Below are 23,306 nucleotides of genomic sequence, written 5' to 3' on the forward strand. Positions count from 1 at the left end.
GCTATGAAAGCGGATAAAATCTCTCCCCAAATTAGGGTGCGCTCGCGCTCTATCTCTCTCTCTCTCTCTCTCTCTCTCTCTCTCTCTCTCCCTCCTTACCGTTAAGTAACTTGTGCATTGTTTTATTTACTTGTTTTTGACACAACCGACCGAACTACAAGCTTTCCAGTGATGTCTGTGAGAAAGGCATATTCACTCGACAAGCTCGCACATCTGCGCCGCCGCGCACACAATCCACTCAGCGTGCTTAGCTTATCAGCTCATGCACATCAGCAATACAGGCGTTAATACTGAATGTTTAACATTATATTCATTGCATACATATACTTCGTAGACATCCTTAATCTCTAATAACTCCATTCTGCTGTCTGTTGTTCTGTTGTTGGTGTTTCTTTGTCTGAATATGGCACTTATCACATGCTGTGTGGTATAGGCGTTTGGTATCGGGGCATTTTAACGAGTATGAGTACGAGTACAAGAGCTCAGTATCGGGCCGATACTGATACCAGTATCGGTGCATCCCTACTGATAATTTAAACTAATTAATGAGTTTTAATCATAACATCGCTCTGAACTGCAGTAAACTCTCCTCACGGCACAATCAGAATTATGCAGGAAATATAAAATATATCACAGAAAGCACAAAATATTCTAAACAAGAAGAGTCAACTGAATGTGTTAATTTCATACAATTTAAGTGTTATAAATTAACATATCAACTCATGCCCCTTACTCATACACAACCACAGACAGTCCTTGTCTATTCAGTGTCATTCTCACCTGACAATAATGTGGCATATTTTCTTAGCAAAATATTGCTGTACGCGATTGCCATTATTTTGATTAATTAATGAGCATATCATGTAATGATTTCAATAACAATTTGAATGGATTGACAACCCTATTCTAAATATATTCCTGACTGGAGAGTCATTGGTAGACTGATATTCATGGTGGTTAAAAAACCCTGAAACACTCACTAGAATGTAGATGCTCTTGCCAGTCCCTGTGGGGCCGACAAAGACAGTGGGCTTCTGATGAGTGATGAGCAGCTTCATGAGAGCAGTGTAGCGTACAGTGTTCTCCGTAGGCACAATTATTTCGTTGAACTGCACATCTTTGGGGATGGGGGGCAAAGCCTTCAGCTCCTCAGTCCACAACTCCCATCTGCCTGGACCCTGTTAAGAGTATCATTGTTCATGTAAATCATTTTTTAATAAATAATTTCAATAAATCTTCTTGTTATTGTTTTTATGGTGTTTTGTTTTCCTGTCCTTCTGTGTGTCTTAAACAACAGTGTAAATTAACACTGCATTGTTTTCAATTCCACCATCATGACACCCTTTGAAATGTCTTCATGGTGCACTCTTTGTAGAAGTCTTACATACACGACAAAATAATTATGGGCTTGTTCATGGTCCTGTCTGTTCAGAAAAAAGGCTTTTATCTACAGCAGAAAAAATGTAAGCAATGGATAATCCATTTCTTCTCTAATAAATGACATTTTCAGCATTTAATGAGGCGTGAAATTGGCAAATTAGTCCAGGTTATGCCTGAAGTTTTATCACACAGAGATAAAGCTTGTGATTTACAACAAATAATAAGACAGATTACCTCATTCAGGATGAGGAGGGTATGCTTCCTGAGCAAAGAGTGAATTTGCTTATTAGGATTTCAGGATGAAAAATACAAATAATCAAATTCACATGCCTCAAGCTCCAGGAATTAAGTGGTTGATTTTACACTTTGAATGTATTCTAAATATAGAGCTAGCCAAGATGGATATTAGAATTGCACAATTGCTATCTAGAAAGCCAAATTGGGAAAACATCTTTGAGAAGCTGCAGGAAAGTGGAGATAATTCTATTTAATACAGATACTATAGATACAATATTTAATAACGATTGCAATAATATTAATTTTGGAATCTATTATTACATATATGTAGTTTATTATTACTTCTTTAAAATGATTTCACTTTGCCCATATTTCATTATATAGAACATATATGTGAATCTGATCATTTACTCTTCATCAAATGGGTATGTGACATAACACGTAAATGGGCTTTAGTTTAAAATGTATGTGAACTGATAAAAGAAAGCATATATCTTAGGTCCCGTAACTTGTTACTACCTTTTGACTATTTATATACAACAATTAACCATGCTTTATTCTAAATAGTCCTTTAATTTTTTTAATTACTAATAATGCATGTATTGAAATAATATAAGGACTTAAAAAATGAATGTACAGTAATTATTAAAGAGTTAACAGAATGCTGTTTAGATGCAGGCATGATTCTATTTAGATGGAGTACAGTCTTTCACATCTTAGGACATCAACTTTCAAAAAGTATTTCACGTCAGCTACCTAATTACCCCTCAAAAAATTAGGATAGGAAAAAAAAACTTCCCAGAAGAGCCCAATCTGTTTCTCTCTACATATCCACCCAAGTGTGTTGAAGAAACTTCCTGACCTCTTTGAGGAAGCGGTATTCATAGAGCGTGCCCTCAGTGGGTAAAGACACCGTCAGCTGCTTGGCGGGAGGCACCACGTGCTCCAGGATTCCATGGCGTGTGCGCGTCTCTTCACTAAGACCACCTGCCAGCATCTCCCTCACCAAGCCATCGAATTTTACCCTTCCTGCTTCAGTGCAGCTGGCCCCAACTGACCACACAAGGCAAAAAACAAAGATGCCCTACACAGAAAGTAAGAAAAACAATGTTTTCATGGAATAGGAGGGGTCAAAGCTAGTGGTACGTTGTTGTGACTAACAAACAGCTCAGTAAGATCTTAATGTTGACCTCTCATAAGCCCATTTTTAGGTATCATGTATTGGGTTTTTAATACATTTTCTAAATCATTACTTCCTCCATTGTTGTTTTTAATCACTACGACCCACTGCTGACCTTCTCAGAGCTACTAATCCAATCAATTATTCAAAAATATTCCTTTACAAACTCAATTGCACCTTTAGATCAATCGGCTGCACCAATGACAATCTATACAAACACAGCCGCCATTGATTTAGGGCAAAATGCTTTGTGCTCTTTTGGCGTAAACAAACAAACAAAACAAAAAAGCTTTAAGAATGTGCAATACTCTGATGACCAACTAGGAGGAAGCAAATAAAGTCATTCCTATCTGGGAGGAGGGATACTTTCTAAGCATTGATCCTGTACCAGCTAATCAATGAGACTCTCAGTCTAGGTTGGCAGTTTTTGATCTACTGATATGATCTCCGTCTCAGAGGAGCAGAAGGAGAAAGATTATTACATTTAGAGGAGAAATGCAGACAGTCTTGACTTCAGACAGCACAAAAAATGGCAAAAGTTGCCTTTGGCTTAAGAGATGACCTTTCAGGGCACTAAAGCCAAGATATTTGTAAGAAACAATTAATATGAAAACTTTGCAGTGGACCACACAAACTGAAATTAAACTTACATGCTTGTGCAACCTCTCTTAAAGGGGTCATATGATGCAATTTCAATTTCATCCTTTCTCTTTGGAGTGTTATAAGCTCTTGGTGCATAAAGAAGATCTGTAAAGTTGCAAAGACTAAAGTCTCAAATCCAAAGAGATATTCTTTATAAGAGTTAAGAGTCAACCACACCTACCTAAAACGGCTCGTTCTAACACCCCCCCACATGCATAACGTGCCCAAATGTTCACGCAAAGAAAGAAGGCATTACTTTGATTCTTGCTGTAGTATTGCTGTTGCCGTGTGTTTCCTTGTGAAAGTGAAACTACTTTGTTTGGCCTTCCAAAAGAGGATGATATCCGCTTTGTCATGCCTAGAGCTGATCCGTGCTGGTCGCTGAGGAAATATATCAACTTCGCGCTGTGGATCGCCGGATCGGCTTTCACCGTGGACAAAGCGGAGTGCAGCCCGGGGTCATCACATGTGGTTGCCGCCAGCCCGCCGCTCACCCTAGCCGCCAGCCTCTGCTCACTCAAGCCCGCCGTGTGTTTCGTTGTGAAAGCGAATCTACTTTGTTTGGTCTTCCAAAAGAGGACACAACTAGAAATCAGTGGTTAAGTTGTATTTACAACACTGTTCCAGAACAGTTCAACCAAAATATTCAGATGTGTGCAGCACATTTTATGGAGGACTGTTTCCTGGGAGAGTAGACTACAATGCCGGCTGTTCTGACTCACAGACTGTAAGTAAGTTTTTCATATTTAAAGGATTTGCCACTGATGATTCAAACGTGAGTTTTGAGCAGTGTAGAGTAGCGCTTGTTGTTTGTCATTTCTCCGATCACAAATGCAGACATGGTTTTATGTTTACACGGCGCGATGCAGCGCAACGTGTAAAAAGACAGTCTAAATCATTATAATGGATGCAACAAATGCCTCGTTTATAATGGGTTTTAATGTTTTTGTCCTCTTCGCTCTGGCTGGGACACGGCATCACAATATGGTAAGGAGCATAACATTTCCGTCACACCCTTGAGGTATTCGGCCAATCACAACGCACTGGATAGCTGGCCAATCAGAGCACACCTCGCTTTTCAGACCGATGAGCTTTGTAAAAATCGATGCGTTTCAGAAAGGCGGGGCATAGAGGAGAAACAATAATGTACAGTATGTGGAAAATAATGTGTTTTTTAACCTTAAACCGCATAAACACATTTCATTACACCAAATACACCAAATAATGTTATTTTTAGCAACATCATATGACCCCTTTAATGCATATTAAAACTCCAGCACAAACTAATTTATCACAATTAGATTTTGAAATTTTCTGATGAAAATGTGAGTGGTGCCTATGCAAAACAAACCTTCATGATGCAAGGTGTTGTGGATGGTTGCTAGGACATTGCTACTATGTGTTTGCTAAGACATTTTGCTTGGTTGTTAGTGAACTGCCTCAGTGCGGGCTCAGCAGAAGTGTGGATTGATTTCTGTTACACAGGGAAAGCCGCAAGCGTTGAGTGTCCAACATTCCACAATTCATCTTTTTTACTTTTTATCTCCTTACCTCAAGCCAGGAGCACACATCTCTCTCGCTCATCCCCTTTATCTGGCTCTCCTCTCTGAACTCATCCATCATGCAGTCCATCAGATTCATCAGAGACCTCACCAGGCTCGTGTTGGACGTAGGAGATAATTCCTGAATGCCCACACAAAACATACTCCATTAGTCTGGACCAAGAACCCGTGGCTAAATGATTAGTGGTATGCCATTATACTGGGCAAAACTATCTTAAAGTTACACAAGACATGCTGTGATTTTGGTTTGCTGTGTGAGATAATAAATAATAGCTGGCTAGACAAAAATGACAAACAAGGTTGTGAAGAAATGTGGCATTTAAATGAGTGGAAGAAAGTGCTAATCTGTCAGACAAAAACTGTATTAATCAAAGTGCACTGTAAGCACTAAGAGACAAAACAGGAATGTCTGGAAAAGTAGCATTAAAAAAAGAAAGCATGTAATTAGTGCTTTATCCCAGTGTTTCCCAACCGGGGTGCCGCGGCCCGTCTGTCGAGAGCAGGGGTGCCGTGTAAAAAATACCTTTTATTTTTTTAATATATTTTTAAAATGCTAAAATGTTCAAAAAAGCATCTATTATATAATATCCATTTCTGATGTCACCAATAATTAGAGATGCACCGAAATTTCGGCTGCCGAACATTAGTTCACCGCTCAGGTCAGGTTTCACTTTCACTTGATGTGACGCTCTGCGTATTATCCGCTCTATGCGTGTGCGCTCCGCTCAGTCGCTCCACTCGTATACCGTTCATGTGAATCGGAACAGCAAAGTCCACTCAAAAATTGAGCCGACAGGAAACATCTATGTAATACAGTATTGTTTCTGTCTGCAATAGCCCTACTGTGTTGTAACAAGGTGTGGTAAATGGGCAACTCTGGTAACGCTGCCCTCTCATTCATGGATCTGCTAACCGCTATGTTATGCTCACGTGTTCTGATAATAATAGCTTTCTAGGACTAAACATTATTTGGATAATTGGTGAAAAAAAAAAAATCTCTTAATAGCCCTACTGTGTGTTAGACCTACCCGAAAAACTAAAAAGCAATTTATTTCATTTGTAGGCCTATCGTGATTTTTTAAATGTGTGCTATCATTAGTAATTTCTTTATTTGTTCTTATTTTATTACTGACTGCTTACTTGTCATGTTTTATTCAATTCAAAGTTTGAAATCAAGCTATCTCGTGCTACTGCACCAAAATTACCCCACTGTAAAATAAAAAAAACACTGAGTGAGCAAAAATTTGTGAGATAGCTAGTTATAATGGTAATTAAATAATGATTACATATGTATAAAAGCCTACATTAAAATCTGTCATATAAATAGGTCTTTTCATTAGAAATTAGCCTACTGATTGCCACCATTGATGGACACATTTTTTTAATAATATTAAAAATATCTGTATGACATTATATTCTGCAGTTCTTCCCTGTTGTACCGAATAGCTATACTTTTCAAATTATCATGTCGAAGTTAGAAATTCAAATATTGTGAAGGGTGCCGCGACTAAAAAAAGTTTGGGAAACACTGCTTTATCCCATTCTGAGCTCAATGCATGCAAGCAAGCAAGCACAAAAGAACCCCTAATTGCAGAAGCATGTTATTATTAGGAAAGAAAATGCTGTATGTAATGTCTGTCGTTAATTGAGACCATGCAAGAATGTCCTATTCCTTCCAAAGTAATAATTATGTCATATAAAAACGAATGGAGTTCTTTTCTGTAGTATCACTACAGAATTTTTATGAAAAGAGGTCACAAATTCTTCTTCCAGCTTTACCTAAATTTGAGTAAGACCAGGAAAAAGGAAATATTCAGGCAGTTTGAAGAAAATATAATATTAGTTAAGGGATGATCTACAGTTATCATCACAAAATAAACCTCAAGGCTACCGGTAATTAAGACCCAATGCAAAGTTGAAGGGTCTTGTATCATCCTAAAGGGGTTTATTTTGAGCTTAAGAGAATTGGGAACTGGCTGAAATAATTTGTCAATGCTTCACATGAGAAGAATAACAATTTATGAATGTGGAATTTAATATCAATATAATTAATGATCCCTTTTAATTCTGTGGCAAAGCACTCCTCATTACTTGCAGCATAGTTACAGCTGTACCTTAGTGCCTTTGCGGATGAGCTGAAGACATGCTGGCAGCATGCGGTCAAAGAGGCCAGTGATGAGGTCTTTGTGCATGGAGCTCAGGGTAGACGGCAAAGTGTTGAACCAAGACAGCATCAGAGGCCGCCATCCCAACATGTGAGGCTCCATGTAGATCATACCACAGCGAGATACCTGCACAGAAAGCAGTAACGTCCCAGCTTGATAAAAGAACAAATACACTACTAGGTCAGCAAGATTTTTTATAAATGTTTTTGAAAGAAGTCTCTTATGATTACTAAGGCTACATTTATTTGATTAAAATTAATGTAATTAATTTGCAATTACAAAAACAACAATATTGTGAAATGTAATTTTATATATATATATATATTTTTTTTTTTACATATTTTCAGCAGCCATTACTCCAGTTTTCAGTGTCACATGATCCTTCTGAAATGCATTTCTTATTATTATATATGTTGAAAACAATTATGCTGCTTAATATTTTTGCAGAAACTGTTAAACATTTTTGTTCTTTAGGATTATTTGATGGACAGAAATTTCAATGTAAAAGTCTTTACAGTCACATTTGATCAATTTAATGCATTCTGGCTGAATAAAAGTATTAATTTCTTAATTATACTGACCCCAAACTTTTGAACAGTAACATTTGACTAGACAATGTGACTTACTGTATGTAAATATCAAGAAGCAAGCAAACAGCACTCATTACCACAGTAGTCCTTTCTAAAGGATGTGGACACACAACTCCAAAGGGTACAAAACTTTTTATATATTACTTAGCCATCTGGAATGGTGCATAGTTCAAACAAATTGCATTTTGTTCATCTGCACAGCAGCTGCACTGGGTTACTCATAAAGATAAAGGTCCTCTGTGCTTAATGATTTGATGAATAGCACATCATCAAGGTTACGTGATGGAAACAGCTGTCGGAAAGCGGCTCCCACGAAAGGCCCATGTGAATGGTAGAGGTGTAAGTGAATTGCAAACTGGGCGCTTATGCACAGGTGTTAAGCCGGAGGAGACATCTGGGCCAAGCATGACCTCGAGAGCATGTTAGCTTGTTCAACTGAATTCTCATTGAACTTTGGTCTAGTTTGCAGCAGGCCATATGAGTCAAGCATCAATATATAAAAAGGAGGAGAGCAAGACAGAAATTGCGAGAGACAGATATGGGCCAAAGGGAGATGGTTTATGCTATAGTCAGGCCATCTTCGTTTTCTGTCAAAGCGAGACAAGATATTCACACAAATTTGATCTCTGTCTCACTCTTTCCCTCTGGCTCTGTCTCCGGCATCTACTTTGATCTGATCTGGTGACAGTCGCAAACACCACAACAAAACATGCAGACATTCACACACACACACACACACACACACTTTGATATTTTCACACTCTTTCCTTCTCCATAACATGCTTGTTTAATCTCTGTCATCATCATCCATTCTTTTGAACCAGAGCCTTCTGCCCACACTGGGCCAGAAAAAGCTGGGATTCACAACTATAAGAGCCTTTCCTCAAGCTGGGATGTGTGAGGCAGAAGCTCTGTCAGATACAAAGCCATCTTAGGAGAAGACACTGAGATAAATAAGGGGAGGAAATCGCGTTGGTGTTTCTGAAAGAACGAAATTCAGTTGCGACATGCCATTATGCCATTCTTGAGTAGGCTGGGAGAGGGGGGTAAGCGTGGTGTGGGTGGGTTATTGCCAGTGAATTGGTAAGTCCTCTTTTGACAGGTTTGCTGAATGACAACAGCAATCTCATTTGATGGTCTACTTTATTTTTTTTGCAACCCAAAACATCAAAGGCAGCCTTAGAGATGTCTCGTCTGATAAAGATATAACAAAATGCGTTGAGAAATGTGAGGATATATTTTCATCAAATTTCATCATTTTTATACTGTATTGTATTTAAAAGAAATAAATATGTGCACTGTAGGTTTGCCTTTGTAGGTGGAATATATTAAAGGCACATATTATTGGAATATATTGCAAATGCCTGCTGAAGCAATCCCAAAGTTAGAAACAAGTGGATGAATTTTGTTTTATAAGATCCGTGATCCTTACAGTCTTTCATGTGAGCCTGTCACAGTAATGGCATGTCATGTAATGGAGGCCTTGCAAAGAGGCTTTTATAAAGGTTGAGGCTGTTATGAACTAAATTGGACACAAAAGTAAATTTGCAGCCCATGTGTGAACCCCAGAGCAAAGTGATTTTTTTAAATGTGAGAAATAAAAACTATCTCTTTAGTAGAATATAAAAAATTCACTTTAGAATATCACTATAATCATAGGGCTTTTAGAATAAAGTAATTGAACAACTAAAGGGGAGGTCACACTACACTTTTCTTCCTATTGACATCCATTCATAGGCATGCAAAGACGAAACACTGGAAAAACACGCTTACATGTCACTATATGTCACGTAGTGACCTCTTAGATAAATTAAAAGAACACAAATGTTTTAAGCTTCATGTTTGCACCAGTGCAGGATAGTGCAGCAGACTGTATATGTGACCCTGGACCACAAAACCAGTCTTAAGTTGCACAGGTATATTTGTAGCAATAGCCAAAAATACATTGTATGGGTCAAAATTATAGATTTTTCTTTTATGCCAAAAATCATTAGGATATTAAGTAAAGATCATGTTCCATGAATATATTTTGCAAATTTCCTACCGTAAATATATCAAAACGTAATTTTTGATTAGTACTAGATTATAACTTTAAAGGCAATTTTCTCAATCTTTTGATTTTTTTGCACCCTCAGATTCCATATTTTCAAATAGTTGTATCTTGGCTTGTCCTATCCTAACAAACCATACATCAATGGAAAGCTTATTTATTCAGCTTTCAGATGGTGTATAAATCTCAATTTCGAAAAAATTGACACTTAAGACTGGTTTTGTGGTCCAGGGTCACATATTTTTAGATTTTGTATTTACTATTAATTGTCATATGTTGACTTCGTTTTTAAAAAAGATGCCCACAGAGTGTGACATATCATATCTTGACTGCTGCGGTATCAGAAGAAATTCTGCATGCTCAGTGTGACCACAAATCTTGATGAACCACATAGCTGTCATTGAAATGGTCATCTTACCGTGGCTGGTGAAGCCACCTCCAGGTCCATGGGCTCAAAGATAAGGCTCATCTGTGGGGACATCTGGATGATCTCTCCACTCATGAGACAAAGCTTCTTATTGTCATCCAGTACAGTGTTCATGTTCTCAATCCACACTGCATCCACAGGCCCATCAAAAATCAGCCACTTTCTGTCAGGACTCTGGTGGGGAGGCAGCAGACAGTCACTTCAGACTCATATTGAACAATCTAGCTTCAACTTTACTGTGTGCGCTGGCTTTGTCTCAATAAAATAGGTATAATTGCACATCATTATTTTTTTTTTTACCACTTTTACTTTTTTGCTGTAGAACAATGAAATTTTTCCTAGCATTTTCTAAAAGTTGTTCTGGATGTCTGAAGTTAAAAATGAGGGTAACTAACATTTCTCCAATACAAGAAAAATAATTATACTAAAATTTCAACACTGTCACATTTGTTTAAGCTTAAAATGCTTGCATTATTTTAACCTAGTTCTTTCTACCGATAGCTTTTCCCGCTAAAACGACCTCAATTTTTGTAACATGCCTTCATAGCCTCCAGCAAAAACAGCAGCAATCAAATATGAAACTAAGTGTGAAGCAAACATTTGACACCTGTCTGCTCTTATTATGTTCCTTTTTATTCCTCAATTACAGCTATTAGAGGGTCTAGGTTCGCTCCCCACCTTCTTGCTGTGCCAAAGACAATGCTCTACCATGTCATCTGCCAACAACTGTTTTAACGTAAACATTTCTATTGTAAGCCGGTGAAACAAAGCTTCAAACTGTAATCCTTTGTAAATGAGGGTAGGATTGCACTCTGAACAACATCAAAGTCAGTGGGTAAAAGATGGCACAGATTTTGGCTTAGTGTTACCATGGTGAAGAAAATAGAAGAGCTGCAGATTTCAAGCAAACAGCACTACTGTATGTGAATGTTCTTTGTTTTGAGATGGCTTTAGATTGAAGGCAGTGCATTTAATGTTCAATGCTATTTATGGATCTAGATTTTTCTGTACATGGAGAGACATTATTACTTTTTACTAAATCTTACACAATGTGCACTAAATGTGATGGAGCGAGGGATGGATGGATGAACAGATGAGCATAGAGACGTAAATAATAGAACTGATGCATAGAAGGAGGGAGGGAGGGATGCATGGAGGGATAAATGTATGTATGGATTAAATAACGGACGGATGATGGACAAAAGGAAAGGAGGGATTAAAGGAATGTAATAACAGATGTAAGGAGGGATGGATGGATGAAAGGACAGAGGTATAGATGAATAGATGGATGAAGGGAGGGAGTGAGAGATGAATCAATGGATGAACGGATGGATGGATGAATGGATAGAGGTATAGACAGATAGATGTATAGATGAATAAATGGACAAATAAGATGATTGTAATGAAAAGTGTACCTGGGAAGTGGCGAATGCTCTATAGCTGACAGCCAAGATGCCATCTGACCACTCATGGGACACAGGATCAAACTGCCCATACAGCTGGCCCATAGTGATAGACTTTGGGTTGATAACAGTGATCTGAACCCTGTTCTCCTCCATCAGTCTCTGCATTCAAATCAGGTTGGATTGATACTATAACACAACACTTCCACAACTTTTTGCAGCACTGTTTTCAATTTGACTTCATATTAGCATGTGTATGAATGTGCTTCACTGCAGTGATTTATAGCAGTACCATCACTAAATGTGTTGTCTGTTCTCTGAAAACACAAGAAATCACATTTCCTTTCTATAAAAACATTTTACTGACTTTTTAAGCGTTCTATTATGCAAAAAGAGCAGTTCGTATTGTGGTATTGTGATACAAATTCACATCCAGTTGGAACTGCTTGAGGAATGTGGGAGTCTTTGAGACTTTGAGAGTTCACATCCTCTGGGTACAAGAAAAAAGTACTCGAAAACAGTCAATAAGTAGGATAAAAGAACAAAAGTTTGAATCTTATGTAACAGACATACAATGCTGAATGCAGAAAGTTCTACTCCCACTGTGACCATTTGAGCAACACTAGTTTTTATACACAGTTGTCCGTTTACAGCACCTTCTCACAGATGTCATGTAGGGCTGCGGCGAGCACGCGGTAGGCAGACGTCTTCCCACCAAAGGGTTCTCCCACCATCATGAAGCCGTGACGCACAATCATCATTTCATAGATCTGCAGGATCTTCTCAGCAAAGAAGTCAGTGACCTGCAGGTTCATCTTAGCGCTGTTTTCATTAATAGCTTCAAGCAACACTCTGTAGTCTGGTTTTGGAAGCTTGATTCCAGGGAATAGATCGGAAGTGATGCCCTGGACAGATTCACAATGACTGATAAGTTAGTAAATATTAATTGGAGAATTATACATACATTTTAATGACTGCATATGTAGAATATATTGATACAGATGTGATACCTCAAATAATGGAAGGTCATGAGACAGAAATTTCGGGAGGTTGACATCAATAATAGATCTCAGCAACAGAATATCCTCATTCTCCTCTGGAAACTTCAGCTGTGACATGTTAAACACAGGGAGAGAAAGAGGTTTGACACTCAATAAAAGATTCGCTTGTGCCGTCACTTTTCCAGGGTCTCCAGGGAGAGAGTGGCATTCAGCCACATTGTCTTTGCTCATTCTTTACCATCACAGTCATTTGCAACTCAGACCTGAGGGGTTTAGAGCATGCCTTTGTCTCCAGAAGTAATTTCAAGATGGCAAATGAGTGCAGTCTCGAGTGTGATGGTGCAAAGGTTGTTGTGAAATCGACACAGGTGTATTCATTTGTGAGAACAGCAGAGATGACACAAGCAGGTGCTATTCAAATTTGGCAAAACGAGAAAAGCGAGTGGGAGCTGCCAAGGTCAGGTTCCTCCTCTGCCTATTTCAGCTCTGTGAGATTTGGTTTTGTGGCTTTAATATTTCAGGCACCTTATTGTCACACTATAAACACAGTAGGAAGTTCCAGTAGAATACAAGTTGTCATTCCTTTCTTGAGTCCTGTTTTATTCCCCATATTTAGTTATTTAGGCCAGTGACTGGATTCTACAAATAAACTCACTCATTAAAAATGTATGTAATAACAGCATTTTATTTAAAGTTGTCATATCATGAAAAATCTAATTTTTCATGACATTTTGAATATTAAACTCTTAAATCAACAGTATACTTCCTTCCCAGTGATAAAAGGCAGTATATGTACTATGGATGTTACTTGGTATTTTAAAACTATGCCCACCCAATAACAATGAGGAAACAAGGGCAAACTAGTATAGATACTTTAATTCATAATTCACTGCAACTGCAGCTCTGGATATCTTCTGATGAATCCCAAATAAGAGTGTTGCAATATATCAGTACTGACAATGACTGTGATATATATATATAAAAAAAAGATAAACATATAATATTTATATATCATAATAATGTTATGTTAATTCAACAAATACAATACTATTGTAAATCCAGCATTAGCAATATAGCTGACACCTTAACATAGTAGGTGGCGGTAATGCACCTTAACACTGGTTGAAACCCGTTAGAAAACAGAAAAAAGAAGACAGTGTGTTGCTACTACTGCTGCACAAAATCCCATAAGAGGAGATGACAGATGAAAACAAGATACTCTACCCACACCCCAAAACGTTAGCTCGTTACAGACACCCCAGTCTGCAGGAAGTGCCAGTCAACTACTTTTGGTATGCTTTTCTACACTTTTGTTTACAAACACCCTCTCCATCTCCCTATACTTGTATTTTGAGCGATTTTGTATTAATTTATTTAATTTTGTTAATTAATTAATTTATTTTTGGTGAATACACAAAATAAAGCATTATTTCATTAATTATTTTCAAAATTTCTATAGATAATGCAGTAGTATAGTATGGTGATGAGAATAGTGTAGTGAAAATCTGGTATTGTGACATCCTTAATCCCAATGCTAGAAACGTGGCTTAAGTTTCTATTTTCAGTGGCACAATGTACATTTAACCTGTCACAATACAATGAATGCTTTTCTTTGTGACTGTTATTGAAGGATGCTGCTATTAATAAATGAAAAGCGAGAATCAGTGTACCAAAGTGCTGTTTCTTGTCCACCCTAACTGGGCCTAAATTTTGATTCTAAAGGGTTCGAGGGAGAGTTAAAATGGTAGCCTGATCTCATTAGTGTTCATAGGATTTCATACATATGTCGACGTGTACATTTTTGAGCATTTGGACATATGCTGTCAAGTACAATATGGCCGTACCGACACATATAAAATCTTAGAAAGTCCTCAAGAATCCTATACATATATATTCATTAAAATTGTATTATAAATGTATTAGTATAGTTAAATTTTACTAATGCATACAGTAGATACATTTGAGAAGACAACATTTTAAATTGTAATTTAAATACAAAAAGTTGTGCTGCTTAATATTTTTCTCTTTGATGACTAGAAAGTTCAAAAGAACAGCTTTTATTTGAAAAATAAATCCTTCTTCTTCTTTATAGTCTATTTTGATGTGTCCTTGCTGAATAAAAGTACACATTTCTTTCAAAATTGTATTAATGCAGTGATGTGACTAGAAGAAAAATATATTTACAGTTCCCTGTTTACTAACAATTGTTGGACATTAAAACATTTAACATTAAAATACTTTGTTCACTAACTTTAGTTTGGACAGTAGCTGTTGGCATCTTTCTTATTTTCACCCACAAGATGCCAAACTGCTGCCGTGGTTACATGTCAACCACTGTGAGTTCGGGATAGCAGAAGTGACTCTTTTATTCTGCACAGACACAGAACAATAGGATTCACTCCTCCAAATAAATGCAGCTGCCACTCCTAAAACTTTGCAGGGAGTGAGTGGCCTGTGTGACTCTTGACAGGAGACATGGCTTTTATTCAGATGGTGCCGTCGTATCAGAATAGTAGAGTAAATGAAAAAACAGCATTCATCTTGCTCGAAGGCATATTGTGTGCAGTGCAGGTGTTCCTTTGACTTGTCTTCTCTGATGGCCTATGGCTGCACCGCTGTTCTCAGTGTCTGAGTGTCGGTAAATGACAGCTGTATGAGCATATTCCCTTGTGCATACTAAATATGCTTTTAAGGAAAATCAGTTCAACAGTAATAAATCAAAGATCAAGGAATGAGCTCAGGTAGGGTCACCTATGAACATGAAAATCACTGTGTTCTGGCCTTGCTTCAGGGGATCTGCTCATACTGAAATGAGCATACTCTATGGTGCTCGGTACACACGCTTTGACTGCCTGTCTAGCAATCAAATGGAATTATAGTGTAACACATGACAACTGCACTTTTGTATTGACATTTCAATCTGAAAAGTGTGCTGTTTGAAATCATGCTTCCTCACATTCTGTTCTTTACACATTAGAAATTACGAGAGAGAGGTGTACTGATTGGAGCCTATAATTCTTTAGGGTCACACAGGTTTTAGAAAAGTTCTGTTTCAATAGTTTGTGTTTTTCACAGATCTGCAATTCTCCAGGCTGCTGAATTGAGTGTGAACACTATTTATATTCAATGTCAGATTAATTTGGCTTTGATCCACAGGCAAAAAGTGGAGCGTGCAATGGGAATTGAGATGAAGTGGAAATGTTTCACTCCTCTGACCCTTGGTAACTCTGTGCTGATAACAGTGGCAGTCGAAGAGGAACTGAGCCAATTGCAGTTGGGAGTCATTCAGAATTGCTTTAACAAGTTTATGAAGCACTCAGAAACAGTGGCTCAGCAGAAGCAGCAGGAGCCAAAACATCTAGCTACTAAATGAAATGAGATGTTAAATCAAAACAACAAAGGCCTTCACATTCATAGACAAAATGAAATCTGATTCTTCAAATAACAACATTATAGATTCAGGCCACGAATGTTGCAAATAAAGGGCCATGATTTGAAATGCAACTGTAAACACCACAGAGTAGTTATCTTGTCTCTTGTGACTTTAATCAGTTATGCTGAATGAATATATTTTATATTATGTAATTAATATTTTATATGTAAGGCCCAAAAGTCCACAAACTATGCATATACAGGTGCATCTCAATAAATTAGAATGTCATGGAAAAGTTCATTTATTTCAGTAATTCAATTCAAATTGTGAAACTCGTGTATTAAATAAATTCAATGCACACAGACTGAAGTATGAGATGATTTTGGCTCACATTTAACAAAAACCCACCAATTCACTATCTCAACAAATTAGAATACTTCATAAGACCAATAAAAAAAACATTTTTAGTGAATTGTTGGCCTTCTGGAAAGTATGTTTATTTACTGTACATGTACTCAATACTTGGTAGGGGCTCCTTTTGCTTTAATTACTGCCTCAATTCGGTGTGGCATGGAGGTGATCAGTTTGTGGCACTGCTGAGGTGGTATGGAAGCCCAGGTTTCTTTGACAGTGGCCTTCAGCTCATCTGCATTTTTTGGTCTCTTGTTTCTCACACTTTTTCCTTCCTCTCAACTTTCTGTTAACATGCTTGGATGCAGCACTCTGTGAACAGCCAGCTTCTTTGGCAATGAATGTTTGTGGCTTACCCTCCTTGTGAAGGGTGTCAATGATTGTCTTCTGGACAACTGTCAGATCAGCAGTCTTCCCCATGATTGTGTAGCCTAGTGAACCAAACTGAGAGACCATTTTGAAGGCTCAGGAAACCTTTGCAGGTGTTTTGAGCTGATTAGCTGATTGTCATGTCACCTTATTCTAATTTGTTGAGATAGTGAATTGGTGGGTTTTTGTGAAATGTGAGCAAAAATCATCACAATTAAAAGAACCAAAGACTTAAACTACTTCAGTCTGTGTGCACTGAATTTATTTAATACACGAGTTTCACAATTTGAGTTGAATTACTGAAATAAATGAACTTTTCCACAACATTCTAATTTATTGAGATGCACCTGTAAATGTGTATGTCACTGCAAAGTTAAAACATATTATTTTTGATTAAAATATTTAAATCATAGCATGGTGATAAAAATGCAACATAACATAAGTGGATTTTTTATTTTATTTTTTTTTGGAGATACAGGTCCTACCTTCAGGTTCCCTGCGGCAGTCAGAACAGATTTGACAGCTCTCATGCCGTAATCATAGTGGTGCTGGGAAGAGAGCTGCTCAGAGCACAGTCTATACGTAGCTACAATCTTCACTGAGAGCGGTCGTGCTCTGACAAATCCACAGGAATACAGCACAATCTCAGCTATCAGAGCATAGTCTGGCACCATCATAGCCACTGTCCGGAAGAGAGCCTGCAGCAGACAATTACACAACATTCACAAACACAGAACAAGCACTATATGCGCCAATAAAACAGGACAGAAACACACAGTGAACAGTGACAGCAAGAAATAAAGAAACATTATAGAAACACTTTCAATGAACAATATGTACAGAATCATATTCATAATGAAAAATCATTTAATATAAAAATAATAATCATTAGATATTCTGTAACACTTTGCAGTACTCTCTAACTTCTCTACACTAACCCACTTACTTATGTTAACATTAACATAAGTTTTCATATATCATTTTCAGTGAGGCTATATATATTAATTTTCCTCTGGGAATGACACACTCAAAAAGTAAGCACATTCCATATGCAAAGCAAATCTTTGCATGAATTAGGTTCTCTACATGCCTTCAGGTTGTCAGGCAGCTCAGAGCGTCCTGCATAGCCAGGGTTCATTGTGATAAAGACAGCACAGGTAGGGTTCAGTTTCAGCTCTGTCCCCTCAAACTGCAGCATCTCAGCATGGGCAGAAATACCTGAAGAGAAAATAATAATGTACGCATCCAAACCAAAACAAAAGAAACCTCATTAGACTGACATATTTATGCAATTTAAGTATCCAAACACTTAATTTGACTGGACTCATCAGGTTCAGATGTAGGCATCTATTAAGCATTTAGGGGGTTTGGAGAACAAAAAAATCTGTAGCTCCATTGATTGAACCTTAAAATCCATTGTCAACATTTAACTCAAAATGTGCACACAAACACACACCTCTCTGGATGGTTAGAATTTGCTGAGCCACCACTGAAAGCACTTCCAGATCAATACGGTTGAACTCATCAAAGCAGGCCCAGGCACCGGATGACAACAAGCCCTGGAAGAGACCAAGTATCTTTATCATGACTTAAAGCAGATGTAGTCTGAACACTCCTGTGCTGCAAGATAACTGACAAAGGGTGAGCAGGATGACATTAAAACTCAAGGCCTTTGCAATTCTAAGCTCTCTGATTAAGATACAGCTGTGGCTCCCTGATAGTACTGAGGCTGTACAGCAAAAGCATTACAATCTTTGCTAGCATACCAAACTAAAAGGAAAACTAACATGCATGTTAAATATAGATATAGTGTGCCCTAAAAGTCTAAGACCACTAGAGAAAATAATTATATTTTGCTTTTATCTAAAATTTTCCAATACAATCTTTTTAAATTAAAAGGATAGTTCACCCAAAAATGAAAATTCTGTCATTAATTGCTCACCCTCATGTCGTTCCAAACCAGTAAGACCTTTGTTCATCTTCGGAACACAAATTAAGATATTTTTGATGAAATCCGAGAATGTTCTGACCCTGCATAGACAGCAACGCAACTGACACATTCAAGGTCCAGAAAGGTAGTAACATTGTTAAAATAGTCCATGTGACATCACTGGTTCAACAGTAATTGTATGAAGGTACGAGAATACTTTTTGTGCACAAAGAAAACAAAACCAACAACTTTATTCAACAATTCTTTACCTGCATGTCATCGTCCGCTGCCATTCACGAGAGTACCATGACGCATACATGTGCATTCCTCTGCTCATAAACAAGGCACAGTGTGTTCAAGGTGCATGCATCGTGCTACTCTCATTAATGGCGGCAGATGGTGACGCGGAGAAGAATTGTTGAATAAATTTTTTATTTTTGTTTTCTTTGCACACAAAAAGTATTCACGTAGCTTCGTAAAATGAAGGTTGAACCACTGATGTCATATATGTACTATTTTAATGATGTCCTTACTACGTTTCTTGGCCTGGGAACATTTCACTTTCATTGCTGTATATGGAGGGTCAGAAAGCTCTCAGGTTTCATAAAAAAAATAACAATTTGTGTTCCAAAGATGAACGAAGGTCTTACACACAGGCGTCATACCCATTCAAACCAAGGGGAGAGGATTTTGAGTCAAAAAGACAAAAAATAGCAGAATAATATTTTTTTATATTTTATACACTGGTGTGATTAGATCATTCAGTGCAGCACATCACCAGTTGCTAAATTCAAATCTGCATTCGCTGGCTGACGCTGAGCCAGAGACAGATGCGTTTTACAGCGCTATGCATTATAACCAATCACACACGATTCTGCGGAGCTTATCAATGCAATGACCAATCAGAGGCATTCAGATGAGTCATTGCTGAAACGCCAGAGTTTTGTTCACTCTGTGAGATTATATCAGTTATACAGTGCTATTTTTTGGGTGAAAAATCCCTTTAACATTCATTTTAAAATGCCTTAGTATTTGTATATGCTCCTCTTTTGCTTTAATGACAACAGAACTCAAAGTTTAGAGGAGCATCTTGAGTTTCAATGGAAGCAGTTTATTTATTTATACATACATACAGAAAATTAACATGGTCATTCTTATAATGAACTAGAAAATATTTTTATTCATTCTACTTTTCTTTTTTTTTAAATGTTCAAAATCATAAAACTTTTTATTTCCCCCAGAGTAATGTCTAACTGAACTTTGTATTTAGAAAAGCTCAATTTAATTAGAAATATTTTTGTGGGGTCAGTAATCTGGAAGACAACACAAGACATGGTGAGACAAGACAAATCTCATTATGAACTATTATTTCGAAAAGTTCATAACCTCTTTCTACAAGCAAACATTTTTTTGAGTCACAGATCGGATAATTTTTCAGATCAGCAAAAAAATGAAAAATTCTGAAAGCTTATTTTAAGTAACCACAGCAAAAACTACTATCTTAACTAATAAAGTCAGTAAAAAAACAAGAACAATTACACAAATTAGATGAATACAACATAACAGTTACAAATAAAGTCAGTAACAGTAGTATTCAGCTGCAGAAATTTAATAATTAAGTGTAAAATTACACAATAGTGCTCACCACACAAGTTAAATACAGATTAATCTCTGTTAAAGCTGTGGTGTTACTTGATTAGCAGACAGAAGCAGGTATTTATTGGCTGCTGTCTCTTTAAGACCAAACGCACGAACCTAATACTGACTGTGACGAGTGGGGGTGGGGCCGAGAGCCGTGGGAACGGAGCGAGGCCGGTGGAGTAATTGATAATGAGCGACACCTGCACCACTCACCGGTCTCGAGTCCCACGGAGGAGCCCCGGAAGGATAAAAGTAGGAGTGACGACAGTGTTGGACGAGAGAGGACCAGGCCTGGACTTTATTTTGTGTTTTGTGTGTGGCAGTCGTCCGCGAGGGGCAGTCACCGGCAGTCTCAGCAGCGAGGGCTCTCTGACAGCGTGTCCCTCCTTCCTCTCGTGTTTTGGCACCAATGTAACAACGTTTGTAGATCTGGGAAGGAGGCAGGAACCAGCGAACATTTAAACAAAACTTTAATCAAATAAACAAAACACAAAATAAAGTCCAGGTCTGGTCCTCTCTCGTCCAACACTGTCGTCACTCCTCCTTTTATCCTTCCGGAGCTCCTCTGTGTAAATTGGCAAGACAAAACATGTGCAAATGATAAACTTTCACTCTATGATGGTTAAACTTAACAGTTAATCTGCGAATCACATGCGTGCCGAACCGTGGGGCCTGGTCTGTACGGATCATGGACCATCTATGATTCGTTGCACCCCTAGTGATGGCCATGTCAGTCAGTGTTGTGCTGTTCTGTATGAGAGTTTTTTTCTAAAGACACATGATGCTTGACCTCATGTGTGTTATTAACCATCAGTTCATATTAGCATTTTCCACTAACCTAATGCCACATACTGTTATATTATTATGTTCTTTTTTATATATATATAAAACATTTTGCTGTGAGCTGAATATTTCAGATTTACATATAAATTGGCTAACTATTCATGACATGCATCATAATTATAGGTTTTGTAACACTAACCTTAAAGAATTTGCCCAGTGCAATGTAGTCCAGGCCATCAGAGCAGTTGAAGACTACACACTGCTTAGCTATGGCTTTAGCCAGATCTTTGGTAGTTTCAGTCTTGCCGGTACCTGCAGGACCCTCTGGGGCTCCGCCAAGATGTAAGTGTAAAGCTCCAAATAGAGTTCTGGTAAAGAAGACATGTTGAAAAGATGAAGCCAGAGTTCATATTCACCCAAAAAAAAATTTAAATCAAAAACCTTTACTGAATTTAATAATATTAATTGATAATTCAGATTGTTTCATTTTGAGAGATGAAAATAACAAATTACTATTCAAAAGTTTGGGGTCTGTAAGATTTTAAAATGTTTTTCAAATAAGTCTATTATGCTCTTATTCACCAGGGCTAAATTTATTTGATCAATTATCCAGTAAAACAGTAATATTGTGAAGAATTATTACAATAAAAAATACTTTCAAATGTAATTTATTCCTGTAATGGCAAAGCAAAAATTTTCAGCAGCTATTAGTCCAATCGTCAGTGTCACATGATTTGCTGTTCAAGAAACATTTCTTATTATTATGTTTAATAGAGCATCCTCTGGGTGCAGCCACACTGAAAACTACTGCCTTTGCTTTTTATGCATAATGTGAAGAATTCTGACCTATAGCAGCGATCAGTGAGAGGGGTGATGACCAGTCGTGGTGTGTTTCCAAGATACTCATAGCCGTATGCCAAGCCTGCATTGATCATCTTTGTCTGAAGCTGGTTTTCCTTCATAGACAGGGTCAGATCAAAGAGTCAAGAGGGGGAAAAAAAAATCAAGGCAGATTATCTGAGTGTCCAAAACAATAGCAAGACACAAATCATTTTCAATCACGCTTACAAACACTTAAATAGACTTACAATCCAATAGTAGCGTAGTTGGCTGAGCCACTCAAAGTTGGTCTCATCATCCACACCCTTCTGTACCAGAGAAGCCAACACGTCCCGTGCATGAACGTCAAGTACCACCAGTGCTCCAAGTGTTACTCGGTTCTGTTTGGATAGCGTGCCACGCACCAGAGTCACAATGTCATCTATCTGAGTATTGTTCTGCTCGAGATAGGCCTGAAGAGCCTGAAACAGAACACAGAAAAAAAATGCAGTCATAAGTACAGTAAGACAACTTGAAATGAGGCAGATAATAACTACACATTATCTTGGCTACTATATGGCTAATTGGCAAATAAGTAAATAGATATGAAATTTTAAACTGAGTTCAATTTATTGTATTATATGAAAAGAAAAGAAGACAAAAATATCATATCAGCTGCATGGACAACTGTCTAGTTTAGCTGGTCACTATGCACAAATACATAGTAGAACGCCATGAATCACCAGTAAGAATGAAGTATTCCACAGAGCTCTGCAATAAAAGATAATATTGCTACTGTATGTATGTATAACATACCTTCGGCCCCTTTGCAATGGCTTCATGAATGTCCTTTGTCCAGTAAACCTGTGACACACAGAGCACTGTCTGACCTGGCCAGGCCCTGACCCAGTTGATCCTTAGGTCTTTGGGATATGCTTCAAATGCCTCTCCAATCACCTGACAGCCAGGAGTCAAGAGAGCAGTAAGCATTTTACAGTTCTAAGAATGGCAGAGACATGAATATGAAGACTGACATGAAATTCATCTACTCATAGCTTGAAACCATGATCCTAAATTAAAATGTTACCCCTTAGAGTTCCATAATGTTTAAGGTAAAAAAGTTGAGATTTTAATGTTTTTATTTTGAGTAATTCTGTGGTGTGGAGAGGAAATGTAAGTGTCTGAAAATAAGGCTGTAAATACATTTGCGTTTATTATGCATGTTTTTAAATAGCATTTTCTTTCACTTTGAGGTTATAAAGATTTTGCGTTCATAAGTAGAAAAAAACTATTAAATATATAGCCCTAATGCTTCAAAATGCTTCCAAATATATATATATATA

At 37.6% G+C, this 23,306-nt stretch overlaps 1 protein-coding gene across 1 annotated transcript in view; it reads right to left on the bottom strand.

Annotated features, from left to right (window-relative positions):
- The window catches only part of dnah7 (dynein, axonemal, heavy chain 7), a 75,044-nt gene that overhangs the window by 35,622 nt on the left and 16,116 nt on the right, over positions 1–23,306 (bottom strand). Inside the window, exons 22-36 of the mRNA XM_016238762.1 lie at positions 22,780–22,920; positions 22,233–22,445; positions 21,991–22,100; positions 21,344–21,512; positions 18,247–18,349; positions 17,881–18,008; positions 17,276–17,488; positions 12,647–12,745; positions 12,293–12,541; positions 11,649–11,798; positions 10,225–10,407; positions 7,116–7,292; positions 4,991–5,122; positions 2,480–2,701; positions 981–1,178 (exon numbers count right to left, since the gene is read on the bottom strand). Coding sequence (XP_016094248.1) covers positions 981–1,178; positions 2,480–2,701; positions 4,991–5,122; positions 7,116–7,292; positions 10,225–10,407; positions 11,649–11,798; positions 12,293–12,541; positions 12,647–12,745; positions 17,276–17,488; positions 17,881–18,008; positions 18,247–18,349; positions 21,344–21,512; positions 21,991–22,100; positions 22,233–22,445; positions 22,780–22,920 — 2,487 coding nt within the window. The remainder of the gene's footprint in view (positions 1–980; positions 1,179–2,479; positions 2,702–4,990; positions 5,123–7,115; positions 7,293–10,224; positions 10,408–11,648; positions 11,799–12,292; positions 12,542–12,646; positions 12,746–17,275; positions 17,489–17,880; positions 18,009–18,246; positions 18,350–21,343; positions 21,513–21,990; positions 22,101–22,232; positions 22,446–22,779; positions 22,921–23,306) is intronic.

The sequence above is a fragment of the Sinocyclocheilus grahami genome, unplaced genomic scaffold (assembly GCF_001515645.1).
Source record: "Sinocyclocheilus grahami isolate Dianchi unplaced genomic scaffold, SAMN03320097.WGS_v1.1 scaffold547.1, whole genome shotgun sequence".
In the NCBI taxonomy this organism is placed as follows: Eukaryota; Metazoa; Chordata; class Actinopteri; order Cypriniformes; family Cyprinidae; genus Sinocyclocheilus; species Sinocyclocheilus grahami.